Source organism: Prionailurus bengalensis, chromosome E2 (genome assembly GCF_016509475.1).
Source record: "Prionailurus bengalensis isolate Pbe53 chromosome E2, Fcat_Pben_1.1_paternal_pri, whole genome shotgun sequence".
Classification (NCBI taxonomy): Eukaryota; Metazoa; Chordata; class Mammalia; order Carnivora; family Felidae; genus Prionailurus; species Prionailurus bengalensis.
Window position 1 is genome coordinate 52,286,523 of NC_057352.1, and position 20,261 is coordinate 52,306,783.

General features: G+C 46.2%; 1 protein-coding gene and 1 non-coding gene across 2 annotated transcripts in view; one reads left to right on the top strand and one right to left on the bottom strand.

Moving 5' to 3' along the window:
- VAT1L (vesicle amine transport 1 like) overlaps window positions 1-20,261 on the top strand; it is a 147,459-nt gene that overhangs the window by 13,273 nt on the left and 113,925 nt on the right. Inside the window, exons 2-3 of the mRNA XM_043599728.1 lie at window positions 10,350-10,479; window positions 14,467-14,682. Of these exons, the coding sequence (XP_043455663.1) occupies window positions 10,350-10,479; window positions 14,467-14,682 (346 nt within the window). The remainder of the gene's footprint in view (window positions 1-10,349; window positions 10,480-14,466; window positions 14,683-20,261) is intronic.
- On the bottom strand, window positions 13,340-13,498 carry LOC122495291. The gene has a single exon (XR_006300369.1). It is a non-coding gene; the product is annotated as a small nucleolar RNA SNORA15 (small nucleolar RNA).

Genomic DNA, 20,261 nt, shown 5'->3' on the forward strand with positions numbered 1-20,261 from the left:
TTTTTTTTTTTTTTTTTGGCTCCCCTAGCAGATTAGTATCAGTGTATTCTCACAGTCTTGAGACAACCCAACAGGCACTTACACGAGCCCAAAAAGAAAAAAAAAAAAGAATTGGGAGCTAGGTCTTCCGAGACCAATGCCTATTGTCCTGGGCTTTCTCAAGTTATCAGCTGAGATGGAGAAACAAAACCAAAATCATCAGTTCTGGGGAAATGAGGGAATGCCTCACACATCCGCTGCTTTGCCCCCGCTTGGATGTGGAGTTGAGTGCTTTGATGAACTCAGCAACAGCCAGGCGAGAGCAGAATGAAGAAGGCGCATATCCTGCTTTGGGGCCCTCTTCTTCTCAGGGGAGCTGGCAGGGGTCGCCACTGACGCTCCCCGAGCCCAGGGAAGTCCAGACTTCCCACCTGGAGCTTGACATGTTCTCCTTGATGTCCACACCCTATCCAGCATTCTGTGATTTCCCACGGACCCATAGAAAGCCCCGAACTCCAATTTTTCACTGACCTTCCCAGGACTGACCAATCCTGCATGTGTTTTGACAACCCACCTGCTTTCACCTTTCCTATTTTTCTTCAGTCTCTGCCCCTTTCTCGGTGCTTTGATCTCTTCAATTCCTGCCTTTCCCTTTCCTCGTATATTCTCAGGTCCCAGCTGAAAGATCGCATTCTCTTTCGCACCCTCCCTGCCTTAGTTGTAAGAGTGCATGGAAATTTCCTCCTCAGGGACCACCGTACAAAGGAGCTTCACAATATGGCCATTTGTAGCAACGTGGATGGAACTGGAGAGTGTGGTGCTAAGTGCAATAAGCCATACAGAGAAAGACAGATACCATATGGTTTCACTCTTATGTGGATCCTGAGAAAGTTAACAGAAATCCATGGGGGAGGGGAAGGGAAAAAAAATGAGGTTAGAGTGGGAGAGAACCAAAGCATAAGAGACTCTTAAAAACTGAGAACAAACTGAGGGTTGATGGGGGGTGGGAGGGAGGGAAGGTTAGGTGATGGGCATTGAAGAGGGCATCTTTTGGGATGAACACTGGGTGTTGTATGGAAACCAATTTGACAATAAATTTCATATATTAAAAAAAAAAGGAGCTTCATAAATATTCAGCATCAGGGACAACTGCTCTGTGCCCACAAAGGAATAAAACCCTGCAAAGGAAGAATGTGCCACCCGTCTTGTAGTGGATACTGGGGTGCACCCCCAGAACCCCCTTCTAGGACCCGGGACCAGGAGTGATGGTGGCTGATCAGTCACAGCTGTGCCCCTGTGGAGGCACTGCCCTCAGCCGAAGGAGGCCACCTTGCCCCAGACCGCGCTCCCTCCCTGGGGCAGCTCTCATCCCAGGGTATGAAAGCCTGGTCCCCTGGCCTTGATTCATGACGACCTGTGGGGCCATCTTAGCTCTGGAACTTTCCATGGATACAACGAGTCCTTTTTGCTTCTATGTCAGCATTTAACTTCATCCTCTACCCAGCCCAGCTGCCCTCACACGCACACAGGAGTTGTCTCCTAGAGTTCTGCCCCTCACACCTCCTGCATGCAAACCTCAGTCTCCGGGTCTGCTTCCCCTGGAGCTTGACCTATGACACCTTCTTTGCATGGAGATGGTGGGCTGGGGGGTGGTGACAATGACCGCGGCTCACATTTATGGAGTACTTCCCGTGCGTGAGGCCTCCCCTTTTACATGTACTGTCCCATACACGCCGCACCAACACCCCAAAGGGCGAGCACGTTGCTATCCCATTTTTAAGGTGAGAAAACTAAGGCTCAAGGCTTTCAAGCAAATCGCGTGGGGAGGAGCCAGAGGGCCACAGCCAAGGATCTAAATTTCTCTATAGCGATTGCAGCGGGCCACTGCAATAATCCCTTGGGGAGGTCCTTCTGGGGGCCAGTGTTCTGACATCATGGTCATCTTGCGGGACAGCCTATGTCCTGGTGGCCGTGGGAGCTCTCTGCCGGTACTTCTGTAAAACCACCCATCGCACCACACTGTCATCAGCTTTTACAATTTTGGGCCCCCTGTTCACTCTGATATCCAATACCCAGTATGGAGTAAGTGCTCAATGTGACAGATGAATCGAGAAGCCCCCCTCTCTACAACTGGGAAAACGGAGGGGTGGTCCGTCCAAAGCAAAGCAAAGCAAAACACAGCAGGCAAAAGTACAGCCTCTGGACTCACACCGCTCATGTTCCCACCTCGGCTCCGTGAACCTCGACATGCCTCGGTTCTGATCTCTGTAAACTGTGGTAACAGGATTTATCTCTTAGCATTGTTACGGTTGCCGTAAACAATTATGCTTATAAGACATGCCTGCTACATAGCAAGTGTCCCATAAATGTTATCTAGCCACAGGTAATTCCTCTTCTCCCCTTGCCCCATCATCAGAGAAATCAGAATGGGGGTTTCTAGATATCCGCCTGCTTCTGGGGGGCCCTCCAACTATCATGAAGCCCTGTGGGAGAACCCTTCTCAGAAAGGGTCCATCCTCGGGGCGCCTGGGCGGCTCAGTCGGTTAAGCATCCGACTTCAGCTCAGGTCATGATCTTGTGGTTTGTGGGTTCGAGCCCTGCATCGGCCTCTGTGCTGACAGCTCAGGGCCTGGAGCCTGCTTCGGATGCTGTGTCTCCCTCCCTCTCTCCTCCTCTCCTGCTTATGCTCTGTCTCTTTCTGTCCCTCAAAAACAAAATAAATTTTAAAAAAGAAGGAAAGAAAGAGTCCATTCCTTCTTTAGGGGAACAGCTGACTTTGGGCTACTCGAACAGTTTTGCTCAACCCTAAGGGCACGTGAGCATATGTGCGTGGGCTAAAGCGGTTCTCATTGCTGAGGCCAAGATGTACACATTTAGGAAAAAAAAAAAAAAATATATATATATATCTACACACACACACACACACATGCACACCACAATGATCCTGACGTGCATCCAGAAACTGACTGTACTAGAGGCTCAGTCAGGCTGTACCCTCTGTGGGCAGCAATTACTGCTACGGGGGAAGGGGAGGCCTGCCATCACCCACCAAGACTGTGGCCTCATGGTCTCATTGAAAAGTCGCCAGACACGAACTCAAAGGGTCTAGGAGATGCTTCAGAGAATCATAAGAGCTCGTGATTTCAAGAAACTTAAAACATGTCAGCTAGTCTCACATTTTAGATTCCCTCCCACGACATCCTCCACCCTCTTTACAAACACCCTAAGTCACTAAGAATGTGACTATTTTTTGTCAGCAGTTTGAATGTGGAAGTAAATGGCGTGATAACCACATTTTTCAGAGGATACAAATTCAGGAGGAAGAGCCAAGTTTTGGGATGAAAGAGTGAGGGTTCAAAAAGGAGCCAGACAAATTGGCACAATGAACCTAATCTAATAAGACCGCATTTCACAAGCATACATATAACCCTTTGGACCAGGATCAAAAAATGTAAGTGCCCTAGAGGCCAATGCCAGAGTTTTCCATTTTCTTACCTATTTAATCATCATCTATTAATTTATACCTTGCCTCATTCCAAAAAGGACTTGAAGTAGCTTAAGAAGAAAGGATGCAGCAACTATTCTCCAAGCGGCATCCCCAGACCAGCAGCGGTAGCATCGCCTGGAAACTTGCTAGAAATGCAAATTCTTGGACCTCGCCCCAGACCTGCTGAGTCAGAAACTCAGCAGTGGGGCCCTGCAATCTGAGTTTTTATAAGCCCTCCTGGGAATTCTGATACATAACAAAGCTTGAGATGCATTATAATACAGTTTAAGATTTTTTTTTTTTAAATAGAAACTCCAAAGCATTCAGAAAGTTGAGACGAAGCTGAATGTTACCATGACAAAGAGAATGAATATATAAAGCCCTGCAGTTGGGTGGGGGTGGGAGGGTGCTGCAAATTTGGCTCAGAGCTTCCTACTAGCCAATGCAAAGAAAAGCATAGAATTGGTTTCTAAAGTGCTGGGATTGTAAGATCCATACAAACCGGTCCTTGTGCTGAGAGTTGAGGGAAAATTCCTCTGTGTTTCTAAAGAAGCGAACGTGTGTTGTAGCAAATGATATGCTCAACAGTATTCCCTAGTTGGGGAAATGATAGGTTTCGGAAGATGATTGGCCATGTCTCCTAACTGAGCCAAGGACCAGGCAATCCTCGGGATTTCTATTGAACTTGAGATCAAAATATATGATAGGGCTCTAGTGATCTTCATCAACAGAAGTAAGCTGCCGGAAGAAGGAGATACTCATCACACGGTTCTCTGTGTGGTGGTCTGACAATATTTGGATTCCCACGGAAACTTGGATTTCCCAGTGCTAAAGGTACCGTCAACCTGGGGAAGGAACCAAGAGGCTAGAGATCTAATCCTTTCATAGAAGAACCGCCCCCCCCCCCCCTTCCTTTCAGCTAGAGAATAAAAGGCAGGGGGAACTTCTCCATTATCTACTTGCCTCTTCTTTGCTAAACTTTTTTGGGCCAATTTTCTCTCCTATTGGAAAATGAATAAACTATAGCTAGTTGATTCTTCCATCATCCACTTAGTGGTGTCCTTTGACAACTCATTTGTGTCTTCTCTGATAATGATCAGCATATCCAAAAGACAACGGACAGATCCCAAACCATGAACGCTGAGGACAAGAATACATAGTAGTTTCCCATGGTGTGGAGTTAACAGAATGAAAGCCTAGCAGTCAAACACTCAATCTTGGAAGTCACATGAAAAGGTCTCGTTTCTCAGTTCTGTCACCTGCTCTATGACCTTGCACAAGGTATTTCATCTTTCCTCTTGCACAACACGGAGATTGAAATGGTCCACGCTCTAATACATGTGGCACCAGCATCATGGGAGCAATATTTGTTGACTCTAGCAGAACATAAAATGACAACAGCTGAACACCTCTCACGAGACTTCACAGGGTTGGAATCTATCACTTAATGGATAACAGATAATAAAGCACAGAGGCCACGGCTAGCTTGCCTTCCTTCAGCTTCTAGATACAATCTTGGCATCCCAAGTCAGCGTCTTTATTAAGACCACCAAGCGTGTCTTCCTCCTTACGTAAGCTATGATTATATCTTAAGGAGACTGGACAGGACAAAGGAGTGCCCAGTGAACAGTGCAGGAGAGCAAGGGCGGGCTTCGGTGACTCTACCAAGGCCATAATGCAGTGACGGCGGTGCAGAACCGCAGCCCGGACTGCCTGCGTCTCTTTCCTTTCACTGTTTTCTCTTAGGCTTCTTGTCGCTGGTTCTTGGAATTATTGATTTCAGTCACACTTGATTTACTGAGAGTTCTGAGAGTAATTGAGAGTTCATGGTGCGGCAGGATATGCAATCAGCAAGGAGTTTGCAGACCTAGATTCAAGTCTGAGCTCTGCCATGTGCTAATTGTGTTGTCTTTGACAAGTCAGGTTTCTTATCTAAGGAGTCTCCCTCTTCACATCTATTTAATGGGAATAATAACATCTGTACATCTTGCCTTTCTGGGATCGTTACGAGGTTTAATGAGATGTGTGTGAAGGCGCCGTGCTGTGTGGATGTAACAAAGTAATATATATTTTTTAAATTATTTATTTTGAGAGAGAGAGAGAGAGAGAGTGTGTGTGTGAGTACATGTGTGGGGGGGAGGAGGGGGAGAGAGAGAAGGAGAGAGAGAATCCCAAGCAGGCTCTGAGCTGTCAGCACAGAGCCCGAGGTGGGGCTCGATCTCACAAACTGTGAGATCATTGACCTGAGCCAAAATCAAGAGTTGGATGCTTACATGACTGAGCCACCCAGGTGCACCTCAATAGTAACCCTGTAAACACAGGCTCTGAGTAACAGTATGAGAGGAAAAAATTAAGGCCTTATTTATTTAAATTATACTAATCTTTGAGAAAAATACGACTACCTACCAGAACATTATGTGAAGCACTTGCCAGAACTATTTTTTTTTTTTTGGCAATAATCTTAAATGTTCAAGAGCCATATAAGTATTAGGTAAGAGAGATGTCTGAAGATGACCCACTATGTGAGCCCGGGTCAAGAAAACCGTCATTGCCATCCCAAAACAATTTCCAAGTGAAAATCAGATTATCTTAGAGAATACTAGAACCGGTTTAAGCCCGTGGCTTCACTCTTCACTGTGTGCAAGGCCTTGGGCAAATAATATTACCTCTACACGACGTTACAGGTATTTTCTAAAAAAAAAAAAAAAAACAAAATGAGATGGGGGCGGGCCCCTGAGCGGCTCAGGTGGTTAAGCGTCCAACTCTTGATTTCTCTCTGCTCACAATTTCACGATTCATCAGATCGATCCCCACATCAGGCTCTGTGCTGTCTGCCCCTCCCCCGCTCGTACCCTTTCCCTCTCCCTCTCTCAAAATAAATAAAATATTTTTTAAAAATGAGGTCGGTAATGTCTGCCCAGTGGATGACTTAGGGTTACTGATTATGGTATTTGTTTTTGTGTGTATCTTTTGGTTTCACGAGACAGTGACCACAACACATAACTCAAACAAAGAGGTTCTAAAGACAGGTGTGGAGTAGCAAAGGAATTCTTGACAATCAGGGGGTAGGAGGCGTGCTGGGCCTGGGCTTCACCAAGCACTTGGCATTCTCGGCAACTTGGCGATGGCATCTGTGAGTGCACCCTGGGACAGGTCGTTGAGATGCTTCCTCTGCTTTTTTCTTCTTTTCATTTCCCTACCTACCGGCTTTTTTAACTTACGCTTCCCCGGAGCACAGGTCACTAGGTCCCTAGTTTTATCTTTCCGTGTCCTTGATGATGATGAGTTGTTTTCGTGGCGCGTATGTCCCAATTCAGAGTTTTTGAGAGAACACCCAGTTCTTAGATCAGCTTATTTATTTCAGACGAAGAGATGGATTCCTGCTTAGGTCGGGAATGGCCACTCCCCCGACACTGGGCCCACCAGTGCTGCAATCAGCTGTCAGAGAGAGAAGTTATAGTCGTGGCCCCTTGGATGTGTCGCTTTAGCAAGGGTGGTGAGTGAAGTTCCCAGAAATGGGCCACACGGCGTTGTATGTCAGGGCTCAAGTTCTAGACGTGGCTCGCATACAGAGCCTGATTTTGACGGTTTCTAAAGATGTGGCGTTACTTAATCTTGCTTAGCCTCGGTTTTCTCAGCTGAAAAATAGATGTGACGGTTCATACTTCCTAGGAGTACTGTTGAGTCTTAAATAACAGAAGTAAAGCACTTAGCACAGTTCCTGCCACAAAGTGAACCCTCAGTAAACGCGAGCTTTATCCATACCAGGAGCAGGTGCGTGGGCAGGGACCTTGAAACGGGTTTGGTACGACGTGTCAAGGTACTCCATTAACAACTGTTCACCACCTCTTTGTGTGGAGATAAACACTGACCCGTTCCCCGTCCCCTGGGATATATACCCACTTCACGTTCCTTTCCTGAAGACGGGTGGCTAAGTCAGTCTTACTTCGCCCTTCTCACTGGAATTGAGTAGCTGCCTCTCAGTTTGGAATCAGTGTGCCCACTTCGTGCTGGATGGGGGTTGAAGGCAGCCCGATTTAAGAGCATAACAAGCGTCTAGGATGAAACCTTCTCCAGGGGACTAGCATGTGTACAGAACTGTTAAGGAATTTCTTCTGGCATTTCTCCATCAGGGTCTTGGGAAACCAGAGGTATTCACACAGAGGAAAATACAGTGAGCTAAAATATGCATGAACCGAGATGAAGTGCTTGATTTGGGACGTAGAAACGCCTTTTATTGTTATACAGCGATGCTTTATTTATTTGGTTTTGTTGGAAGATGGGCTGTTTCGCAGAAGTGAAGTTCATGGATAGCAGAGGTTTGCCCATCGCAGCTCTGAAACTATCTTTAACCCTTATTTCGTGGGAGTCTTCCTAAAACGTGTCACGTACTGTGCCTTCTTAAGATACAAATTTAAATGCTAGCACTTATTGAAACTTACTCCGTACCTGGCATTATGCTTAGGTGTTTAACTGTCATTAATTTTCCCGACACCCCTGCGAGACAGGTACTATCATAAGCCTCCACTTTACCGACGAAGAAATGGAGGCTTACAGAGGCTGAGGAACATGTCCAAGGTTACAGAGGGAGAAGTGATGGCATTGGAAATTGTGCCCAGGGCCTCTCCAAGCTCTTAAGAAAGTGGCCACGCTACTGGAGAACAATTTGGTTAATCAATGACCCTCAGAACTGTTAACCACTAAAGTAGATCTTTGGGAGTCTCCATGCACATTTCAGAAATGTGTCTGTTACTCTGAGCATCCCTTGGACACTTTTTTTTTTTAATTTAAATTCAAGCTATTTCACATACAGTATAGTCTTGGCTTCAGGAGTAGAACCCAGTGATTCATCACTAACATATGATACCCAGTGCTCGTCCCAAAAAGTGCCCTCCTTAATGCCCATCACCCATTTAACACATCTGCCCCACCCACCTCCCCTCCAGCAACCCTCAGCTTGTTCTCTGTATTTAAGAGTCTCTTACGGTTTGCCCTCTCTCTGTTTTTATCTTATTTTCCTTCCCTTCCCCTATGTTCATCTGTTGTGTGTCTCAAATTCCACATATGAATGAAATCACGGTACCTGTCTTTCTCTGACTTATTTCGCTTAGCATAATACCTTCCAGTTCCACCCACGTTGTTGTTGCAAATGGCAAGATTTCATTCTTCCTGATCGCTGAGTAATGTCCCATCATATATACCACATCTTCCTTATTTATTCATCAGTCGATGGTCATTTGGGCTCTTTCCGTAATTTGGCTATTGTGGATAGCGCTGCTATCGACATTGGGGTGTGTGTGTCCCTTCAGATCGGCATTTTTGTATCCTTTGGATGAGTTCCTAAGTAGTGCAATTGCTCGGTCAGAGGGTAGTTCTATTTTGAATTTTTTGAGGAAACCCTTCCGGTTTTCCAGAGTGGCTGCACCAGTTTGGAGTTAGTACTCAATCTGGCAGCACCTGTGTTTGAATACTCACACGTATTCCTCCATTCGGCAGATTTTCTTGAGCGCCTGCTATGTTGCTGCGGGCTTGGTGCATGCCGGGCACTCTGGAAGCAAAGAAATATGAGGCATGCAGCTGCCTTCAAGGGGGACACACATCAGCGATACTTTAGCCGGGGCAGTTGTGAAACTTGCCTGATGTGTGCACGGCAAAACCTTGGGAAGGTGGCTCCTTTTGAGCCCACCTTTCAAGGAAGTCACCCTCCTCGCCATTATCCATTCTCTGTGGATGGGACTGAGGAGTGGAGGCCAGGAGCCATAGGTACAATTTGATGTTTCCTTGGCTCCATAGAGGTGGAGAGAGGAATGGACAAGCTGTGTTTCAAAAGTAGTTCGAGCAGCCTTGCTTGGAAAAGAAGCTGTGGCCAGATGCTAATGGGCCACATGGAAGAGTCTGGTTTCTATAACCCCAGACTTTCTTAAGATGGTGGCTTATGAAAACAAGAAGTACATTAGAGCATCCGGTAGAAAAAAAAAACACATTCAGTGGGATGTGTTTTCTCATTTGATTAGTTAATGAGTATTCAATGCACTTTCCAAGAGTAGCTCTCAAAAAAAGACAACAACAGTTTGGAGCATTGGCATCATTCTCACGAAAATCAAGTATATGGTTTTCCAAGGAGGTGGTTTAATATATCTTAATGATAACTTTCCTATTTCAAAAGTAATATGTTAATAGAAACGACTAATCACTTTTCTCATCCAGAGAGCACTAAGATTTTCGAAACAGTCTCTCCAGTATTACCATATCCATTGGTCTATCCGTTTGATCTCACTTCTAGTTACGGTCCCCCCGTTAGACGTAGTCTCTCCGGCATTCATATTCGCCATTATGGGTGCTGTATATGGCACAGTGCTGCTAGGAGTTTCTGTGATGACTGATGTGTGACAGTTGTTCCAAGACCTTTTAAATTGCTCTTTTTTCTCTCTGATTCTCAGTAGATTGGCTGATGGCCATCATGTCTGGCTGCTTTCCCTGTGTCTTCTTATCACTTCTTCCTAGTATATTCTTTACCCTTGACAAGGTGTTAGCATGGCTAATGACTGGGCTATTTAGTACATGTTGTTAGATTAAGCAGGCTCTGAGGGGACAAAGGGGCGGTCTTTCGAAGTGGAAGGCCACCTCTGCGATGGCTGTTTTAACTGCCAGGAAAGCATCCCTTATCTAGAGAGATAACTGTTTTGCTTTATTAGTGAGGTCCAGCCAAATGACTTACTATTAGGCATATTTTGCCAGGAAGGAAAAAGAAAAAAAAAAAAGAAAGGAGGGAGGAATGGGGCAAGGGAAGGAGGGACGAGAAGGGAATGGAAGAAAAGTCAGGTCATGGTGTTCTCTTGGCTCTCATTTTGAATGTCTCTCTTTTCCAATTTGTCGTTCACAGTGGATTGAACTTCATTGACTTGATGGTACGACAAGGGAACATCGATAACCCTCCTAAGACTCCCCTGGTGCCAGGATTTGAGTGTTCTGGGATCGTGGAAGCTCTGGGGGACAGCGTGAAAGGATACGAGGTAATGTTCTGGCTAATGACGGAAGAAGTAATCACCTATCTGGAATCTGTTGCGATCAGAAAAGAGGAGGCAAAAAATGTTTGCGAGAACATGTGTGTGTTAGGACTGTTGTCTTATTGTTAGGTTTTTTTTTTTTTTAACAGTGTTTATAAATAATAGATTTTCCACATACCCTGTGCATTTCTCATGCACCATTTTGGTTGCTCCTGGGAACAGTCTGGGAAGTGGCCCAGGAAACGAAAGCTTCCCTTTTCTTCATGTAATACAGCTGAACAAGACCGTGTCGCCTCGGGTCAACCAGGTGGGCATACTCCCTCACCGTGCACATGGCTCCCATCTCCCCCGTACCTCAGGTGCAAAAATCGACGACGCAACATAGCAGCTGGGGGGAAATAGCCTCTGTATTTCATAATTTGGTTCCCTTAGGTATCTACTTAACTGATGCATTTAAGTAATCTTTTTTAAACCATTATTTCAGACACTGGGGAGGTGACACTTTTAAACGATGATTTTAAAGGCAAAGGGTGGAAGTACCTGTCAGTGAAGCAGAATTGGCCGTGGGTTGATAGCTTTGGAAATAGGACAACGGATAAAAAGGGTTATGTTTTTCTGACTATTTTGTAAGTGTTTACAATTCTCTATAATAAAACAGTTTTCATCGATGAAAAGACATATGACCCTTCCTACCACGGTAATGCAAATCAAACAGAATCCGGTCTCTAATGACTGAAAAACTGTGGGCAAATCAATCGCACAAAACCGCAGCCGTTTGGAGTGAGGAAAACCAATGCCAATCAGATACAAGAGCTCTCGCTCATAACTTAAGGGCTTCCCCAGGGAGAAGCGAACAGAGCTAACATGTGAGAACCCGGCATAACCAGAAACATGGGCAAATCATTCTTTTTCAGCCTTACCGCAATGCTGCGAGGTAAATACTGCTATTGTCCCTTTGGAGATGAAGTTCGGAAGGGTGCAGTTGTTTCCTTTGAGGTCAACGCAAAGGTAGTTGAATCTGGAACCGACTCTTCTTACAATCCCATGTTCTTCGCCCCTGCTCCCAACGTGCAAATGCTGCAGGGCTAAATGCAGGAAGGAAAATCTTATAGATGGAATGCCACAAAGCCCTTGGCATTGAATCTGAGACTGCTGCTCAGTCTCAACTATACTCTGCAAGTATTAGTATGCTCCAAATTCATTGTGACAAATGTCTGAAAGTCTCACCCCACTCATCCTTTTGCCACTGGTTTCCAGATAATCGAGCAGAAAGGTGTTAAGAAAGAAGAAGATGCACTTTTTCCTTTCTTTCATATGGCTTTGCATTTTCGGTCCCCAGGTAAGCAATATAACCAGTGGCAGCACCCTACCCCTCACCCCCGCTTCCCTCCAGTGTCTTCCAGCTGGACAAACAAATGAAAGAAGCCACCTACAGGTTTCCAGTCAGGGTGTGGCTTGGGGGAAAGCCAGTACTAATGTCCCCCCTGGAATTCTGATTTAGTTTTTTCAATCACGTTGGAGATGGGATTTCATGAAACCACACACTGAATAGCTCTGTTGGTTTGATCCATTGCAAGGGAGGCTTGAAAAGTTGTCCCCAGAGGTACGGTGGTAAAGGAATAATTTGGGCTCAACCGCCCAGGACGAACTTCTTTTTATTAACAAAATCAAATAATGAGGTCAACTGGATATTTAAAACAGAAAACAACAAAAGAGCTGCCTACCTCTGGACTCAGGCTAGGGCTGATGGGATGGCTAAGCCACTCTTGCCATTTTCATGGAGCAAAGCTGAATAAGAGACTGGAGCAGTCAGCCCTGTGACAGTGTGATCAGCCCTGTCAAGGTGGTTAAACTACTCTTCATTGTCCTCTGTGTGGACACTGGGGGTCATCAGCTACTCCATGGTATTTCTGGATCTTCGGTTTGCGTGATTCAGTGCAAAAGAGAATGCCAGTGTTAGACCTTGGTTATCCTCTGGCCCAAGCGGTTGCATGTAAGATGGTAACTCTCAACAGTCGTCATTTGGCCTTCAACCCTTCCAGGGATTGGGACACTCACTGCCAGGGAATCGCCTTTCCTTCCCGTCGGCTCTTTCGTTAGACAGCCATTCCTTCTAGTTCGTGAAATAGGTCTGTATTCAGTGTGCGATCATTGAGCTGGGAGTTCCACGAGGCCAGGAACCCATCTGTTCTCTCAAAGAGTCAACAACGATTGTTCTTTCCTCACTTTTCATGCCCCGTGCGAAGAGTACGGCATGTGTGTTATGTTATTTCGTCTCTGTGAGGACCCTTTCCTAACATCATACTCATTTTACAGCGGAAGAAACGGAGACTTAAAGAGTTACACCAATATTCCCAAAAGTGGTAGGTTCTTTGGTAGACACCTTTAGAAAAATAGGTCTCCGTAGCATGTACCTCAGGTGTGATGAATTAATCATTCGCATCTAGAGTCAGCCTTGGTAGCCTCAACTCCTGGCTCAGCTACTCCCTAGCTACTTGACCTTGGGCAGGTGCTTTCATGTCTCTTGGCCTCAATATAAATGTCTGTAAAATCGATAATCCTTCATCTGCAATGCGAGCTCTTACACCCCCATCTCATAGGAGGCTTTTGTTGTTGTTTGTTGAGGAGGGGATGACGAGAAATGCTAAGCTAAGAGAAAACAAAACAGGAGGCTCAATTGTAAGTATATGAAACTAAAGCACATGTGTATGAAAGCCATTCATTGATTGAAAAATCGCTACGACCACAGCAATTTGAATACTGCATTTGAAAGTCTGCATTTGAAAGCAACTAACACCAAATAGCAGAGTGGGTCAGCTTAACCAGCACTGAGCAGTTCATACAAGTCATCAATATCAGTTCACGTAGTTGTATTTCCCTTTAATAATGATATACTATGAAAAAGCTTACCATATCACCTGAACGACTTTAAAGGGAAGAATGCCACTACCCCCACTTTTTTTTTTTTTTGCATGATGTCTGGCTATGTAAAAAACTGGTGACAAGAACACGCATTCAGCCATGCCTTCATAGCGGTTTGTAAAGATTAGACGAGTTAAAACATGTGACACCCGGGGCGCCTGGGTGGCTCGGTCAGTTAACCGTCTGACTTCGACTCAGGTCATGATCTCACGGTTCGTGGGTTCGAGCCCCGCGTCGGGCTCTGTGCTGACAGTGCTGAGCCTGGAGCCTGCTTCAGAGTCTGTGTCTCCCTCTCTCTCTGCCCCTCCCCTGCTCACATTCTGTCTCTCTCTCTCAAAAAATAAATAAATAAATAAATAAACATTAAAAAAAATTAAAAAAAAAAACCCAAAACCAAAACACATGTGACACCTCTAGGACAAGGTGTCCTGACATATAACACCTGACATATAACACATGTCCAAAAAAGGTTATTCTTCAAACCTGGCGGCATCTCCCTAGTTTGCTCTAAGTTTGGCTGTTCTTGTTCAGTCTCCTGCACTCAGGTTTCCATGGCTTCTTCTGATGCACCACGTTTCACCTCTACTGTGATCGGTAATCCGGTGCTAGGCTTTGATGCAAATATCCCAATGCACTAGCCTGGCAGGGAGTCCACGTGGAGTGGCAGAAAACAGATGAGAGGAGATAACCTAGCCCCACCCGTGTAAACTGCCTTATGGCTTAGTTTTCCTCCACTCCAAAACAGAGATAGGACGAGAGGCTGAGTTGGTCAAATGAGATTCTGACACCAGTATTCCACGGTGTGTGATGTGGTGACATTGTATAGGAGAGCTTCAGAAGGCAGATGGAGAAGCTGGCTTCTAGGACTCCTGGCAAGTTTTCATAGATGGGCTTCAGAGCATCCGCAAATGCCTTGGAATTGGGAGGCCGGTGAGGGTGTGCATGTTTGAGGGTTTGGGCTTTCTTTCTGGGAAGGAATCTATAGTTTTCATCAGGTTCTTAAGAGTATTTGAGAAATCTTTCAGGAAAGAGTAGGAAGCTTCCATTAACCGTGTGCTTCCTCGTGCCCAGATCGGGGACCGTGTCATGGCATTTGTCAATTACAATGCCTGGGCAGAGGTGGTCTGCACGCCAGTGGAATTTGTCTACAAGATCCCAGATGACATGAGCTTCTCAGAGGCTGCCGCATTCCCCATGAACTTCGTCACAGCCTATATGATGCTCTTCGAAGTTGCCAACCTCCGAGAAGGAATGTCCGTGCTGGTGCACTCAGCTGGCGGTGGTGTGGTAAGTTGGTTGGTTGCGCGTCCTCTTCCTCAGTATCGTTATGGTGAAGGTGGACTGATACCCAGTTGACAGTGAGGTTCTTATGTGAGCTATTGTCCATCCGTAGGGATGATCTCTGTGGTTCTGGATGAAGCACATATGCATGGCTCATATAGATGATTGCGCTGGGGGTAGAATGAGCCTCTGGAGTTTGAAAAGTCTCCGAGATGGCATGTTAGGACTCAGTGGGTCTCAGGGATGGTTTCAGTCTTGGTGTCACAATGGACTATTATGTCGATCATTGTGCAACGGCTTATGAGTCATGTACTACCGGTATGATCCGAAACACCAAAATGGTGGATGATTTACTTCTTCAATAAGTTGCCATGGATTCTAGGTTGTTCCCATATTAATGACATCCTTATTCATTTGTGTTCTGATCTATTTTCTTGAGTGGGAGAGGTGGATGGAGATTGTATTAGCACGCTGGGCATCACACATAAACCTAAGAATGTCTGTGCGAGTAGGTGAACCTGCTAATATCACCTGTCAGCTGTGGCTTTGGTAAAGGGGAGAAATAATGGAAATACAAAGTTGCTGCCTTAGAGCTCAGGGATGGAAGAAATTTCTTCCATGGTTTGGATGTGTCTCAGCCCCAGGCACTCAGTCCGTATTACACGCCTGCCACGTGGTAAGCACTGTGTTCCCATCACGGTCTACTGGAGTCAGAGTAGAGCTCTAGTCTTTCTGAGCACGAGAAGTATAACTCATTAATTCAACAAGTGTTTATTGAATACATTCTATGTTCTGGATCCTATGGGTTGGAGATTAAAAAGAGAAGGTCTTGATACACCCTTCAGTAGGGTTTGCTCTCTGTATTGGTGATTTTGTGGTTTGATGAGCTCAGAAATGAATTCATACGCTTGGGTCTATCCATAAAGATGTTTTCCGCGGAGGTTCCGCTAACATTCATTCTTTCCTTATCTGGGCTTTCTACAACTATCAAAACCTTATGCAGTATAAAGCGCATTTCTGTTTTGCTCTCCGAGAAGACGAACTCACGTACAAAAACGTGAAGGCAAAGTCGTGAAACTTAAGGAATATCTTCAATCACCTTAGCAAATTTGCTGATGTCTTTTGACCATGAGCAAAGATATAATAAAAGCTAAACATCCTTAGAAACGAAATGGATTTCAGTGCCAGTGAATCTCCTAACAGCAAGCAAGCCATTTAGAATGCTGGCATTTATGATCTCCGTGTGCTCAGCATACCGAGTGCCGGAGACTGGTTTTCATATTAACAACAGAAGCTCCCCTCTTTACAGTGGTGCCGGACCCCGTTCTGCTGAGAGCCAGTGTTTAAACATTGGCACTGATGATGTTTTCTTTCTGATGTATTTTTTTTTTTTCATTTTGAGTTTGTTCCTGGAACAAAGAGGCATGCATCGGGGGCACGTGTCTGTCTCACAAAAGGGAAGAAAACCTTGGGAAATAACAAAAGTTCCTGTCATGCTTTATTCAGGGCTTCTAGACACTATCACGGTAAAGATCCAAAGTGCGAAACATGTGAAGGCAAACCGGGGGAAGGGACGAGGAGGTAGGAAGAGAAGTCCATGCCCATAATGCAGACTCTGACGTCCTAAAGCTTTGCTGCGGACTTTTCCTTCCTAATAGTGAGCGCAAAGAGGGAAGAACAACCAGCCACGCAAGCTAGTGTTCATTTGAAGGAAACAAACCAGTTACTAGGGGAAACCGTACCCAGTACTGGGTTTTGAGACCAGGGAAATATTTCTCTGCGGTTTCTCATAAGAAATATATGCAATACGCAATAAACTGCCCTCAACAATACTGGTGTAATACATGCAGCTATTTCTGTGATGCTTTTCTTATGGTGTACCCCTAATGTCATCTAGTAGAACCAAAATAAAGCAAAATTTAGTGAAAGCAGATACCTCGGGGCCAAAAGGATGTAGTCTGGCTTAACCCACAGAGAGTTTAAAGGTGTCATTGGGCGGCCCATCTCTCAGGCGAGTGGGTCTCCTTGAATGGTATTTCTCCCAACCAAGATTTGGTCGGTGGTGTGGAGCACTGAGTTCAAGGTGACCATTAAAGGAAAGACTTTTGACGAAGTGCACATCCATGTGTATGAACACTCAACCAAGCTGGGTGGAGTTGACACTCTCTGACAAAAACCAAAGAGTCCTAGGGCGGGGGTGCCTGGGTGGCTCGGTCGGTTGAGCATCCGACTCTTGATTTCAGCTCAGGTCAAGATCCCAGGGTTGGTGGGATCGAGCCCCGTGCCAGGCTCCACAATGAACATGGAACCTGCTTGGGATTCTCTCTGTTTCTCTCTGCTCCTCCTCCCTGCTCATGCTCTCTCTCTTTCTCCCTCAAAACAACAACAACAAAAAGGAGTCCTCAGAAGAGCCCAGACCATTCCATTGCCCCGCCAGGGAAAGACCAGTGAGACACTCCCAGGCAGAGCTAGGTCCCTCCCAAGAACACAACCAGCCACTATTCTCATGGTTGGGGGAGACCTCCCTAGGGAATACATTTTATGTGTTATCTGTAGCATCCTGGGGAGGAATGGGGGCGCTTCTCACCACTGTGGGGCAAATCTCGTAAGCACAGCCTCTGGCTCATGTTTGCTGTGGTAACAGGAGAGTGACCTCCCGCAGACGATCTGTGCTCTAATCCCTAAATTGAGTACTTAACCTTACATGGCCAAGGAATTTTGCAAATGTGATTAAGGTAAGGACCTTGAGATGGACAGAAGATCCTGGATTGTCCAGGTGGCCCCCCATGTCACCACAAGGGTCCTTACGGATAGAAAAGGGAGGTGGAAGAGCCAGAAAGAGATTTAAAGATGCTACACTGCTGACTTTGCTGATGGAGGAAGAGACCACAAGCCAAGGCAGGTGGGCGGTCTCTAGATGGCTGGAAAAGACAGGGAGATGCGTTCTTCCCCTGGAGCTTCCAGAAGGAACGCTTTGATTTTAGCCGAGTGAAATCCATTTTGGATTTCTGATCTCCAGAAAGAAACAGAATAAATCTGTTTTTCTGGAGCCACTATGTGTGGTAATTTACGGTAATGAGAAATGAATACAGCCACCTTCCCTGGGCTGCCTCCCTTCTCACCGCGGAGCGCGCACAGCCAGCAGCAAAACTAGGATTCAACACCCTACTCTGGTTGATGCCAAAACCTATTCTGTCTCCACTCGACAGCCTGGAGTCTTGGGAGAACCCAAATCATTCCTCCCTTCATTTATTCATTTGCCTGACAGATGCTTGTTCAACCTCTACCCAGTGCTGACCGTAGGGCCAAGGGCTGTGGTCCAGGTGTATGTTTTCTGACTTGATGTTGATAGGATGACAGAGATTAGACCTAATTAGGATAAAGTTTCCCAGATCGAGTTAACATGAAGTTTGCAGGTCTCATGGCGCCAAGACCCCTGTCTGATTTTTATCCAAGGCTGGGGAATTTGCAGACAGGACGTGTGGAACACCAGCCTGAACTGTGATTTCGGAGGACATTACTACGGCACAGCCGTCCCTGCCTTCTCCAAGGGGGGTACTTTCCAAGACCCGCCGCAGATGCCCAGAACCGCAGGTAGTACCAGACCCTGTGCAGACCGTGCTTGTTCCTACACGTACACACCTGTGACAAAGTTTAATTTATAAATTAGACGCAGGAAGAGGTTAACAACCACAGCAAGAAACAGAACCGCTGCAACTTATATTGTAATAAAAGTTATAGGAAGGGGATCTCAAAATATTGTACTGTACTCACCGCTCTTGTGATGACGTGAGACGCTACGATGCCTACGTGGTGACGTGACGTGACGTGACGTGACGTGAGGCGAATGGCGTAAGCGTTGGGAGGCGGCGTTAGGCTCCTACTGAGTTTCTGATCATCCGTCAGAAGGAGGATCACCTGCTTCCGGACCCAGGTTGACCGCGGGCAGCTGAAACCGTGGAAAGCAAAACCGCGGATAAGGAGAAACGACTGCATAGGAAAACAGTCCTGTCCAGAGTAGAATACTTTCTCAGTGGAACTGCCCCAGTGTCTACACTGCTCTGTCACATCTTTGAAGGCACTTTGCCCCTGACAATAGCAGAACCAGATAAGCCTGAGAAGGTAATGCCCCTAATCACATCTTTAGAACCCAGTTGAAAACGGGCTTGCAACCTCTTAAAGGAAAAGGAACAAAATAAGTAACCGAGTGGGGCTCGCGTCAGGAACTTCACGACGAGGGTTTTGCCGCCCATCCCATTTAACGAGCTGCTAGGACTTGGAGCATCTCGATTGGGATGTGCTCAGTTTCTGGAGATCAGTGTGACTGTCATCCTCTGGGTATTTGCTTCCGTGACTGACATTTGATGCTTTCCAGTTTTTGGCATCCTTTTGCCTTTTCATCATCTCGGCTGAACAGAGAGAAGGCAGCCGGAGATGGGCCAGAGATCTTGGAAAGGAAAGCAGAGCTCAACTTTCAGACACAGTTACGTGGCTACTGCTCAATTATTAAATTCTATTCATTATAGATGGGGCATTTCCAGTGTCGTTCAAATCACTCCGAAGAAGAACCACAGAAAGGAGAGCCAGGATCTTTGGAGGGGGCGCTCTGAGGCTCCCCTACCTCACGGGGTCCCCCCTGAGTGGCCGACTAACCATTAGCATTACACGGTCAGAGCCTGGGGAGAGTGGGGGTCCCCGGCGTGTTGGAGGATTTGGACATATCAGACAGCCATTCTATTTTAGCAGAAAAGACAACGACCATCTGCAAAATCACTACATGAGAATATTTTGTTGAAAACAAACCTGTCATTGATCATGGAAGGCACTAACATCTACCCAACTAATCTAGCCAGCAATCCAGGAACCACGGTGAGCCCTTCTCCCGCATGCGAGAAGTTTCCACATCCTCTGATTCGTTCCTTTATTCATTCACTCATCCAGCCCAGAGGTAGCAAGGGCCCGCTCAGTTCCAGACACTGGATTAGGCACTAGGCATTCAACATAGAAAAACACCAGATTTTTTTCATTCAGTGAGATGCCCTATAAATCAAAGGTGGGCATATAATCAAATAATCACAGGAATAACTTTGCCAAGTGCTAGGAAAGGGAAAAAGAAGCCAAAAGAGTGCTTGTAATAGGGAAATGACCTGGGGTAGAGGTGAGGGGTGAAATCGGCGGTGGGGGGATTCCCCCAAGGATGTGGCATTTGCACTGTGATGCCTGGAGGATAAGCAGATAGACAAGAGTGGAGACAGAGGTGGAGGTGGAGGGTAGGGCATTCATGAGACATAGAGGCAGGGGTAGGCATAAAGAATTACAGACGGTAGGACCTTCCCTATAGCTACCCGCCGTTCTCTGCCGCGTCTCCTGCTGCTTTCATCATGGCCCCGGTCTCTCTCACCCACTTTACTGCAACGGCCATTTGACTGCCTTTCTGTGCACAGCCTCCTAAGTCAGCTCTACTGGCGGCCAACACCCCAGTCTTCTCTTGTCACTCCTTATGACCCACAGACACTCCCACTGTTGGGAGGACAGAGTTCGGTCTCCTTAGCTTCTTGGCCCCAAAATGGCCCTCATCATCTGGA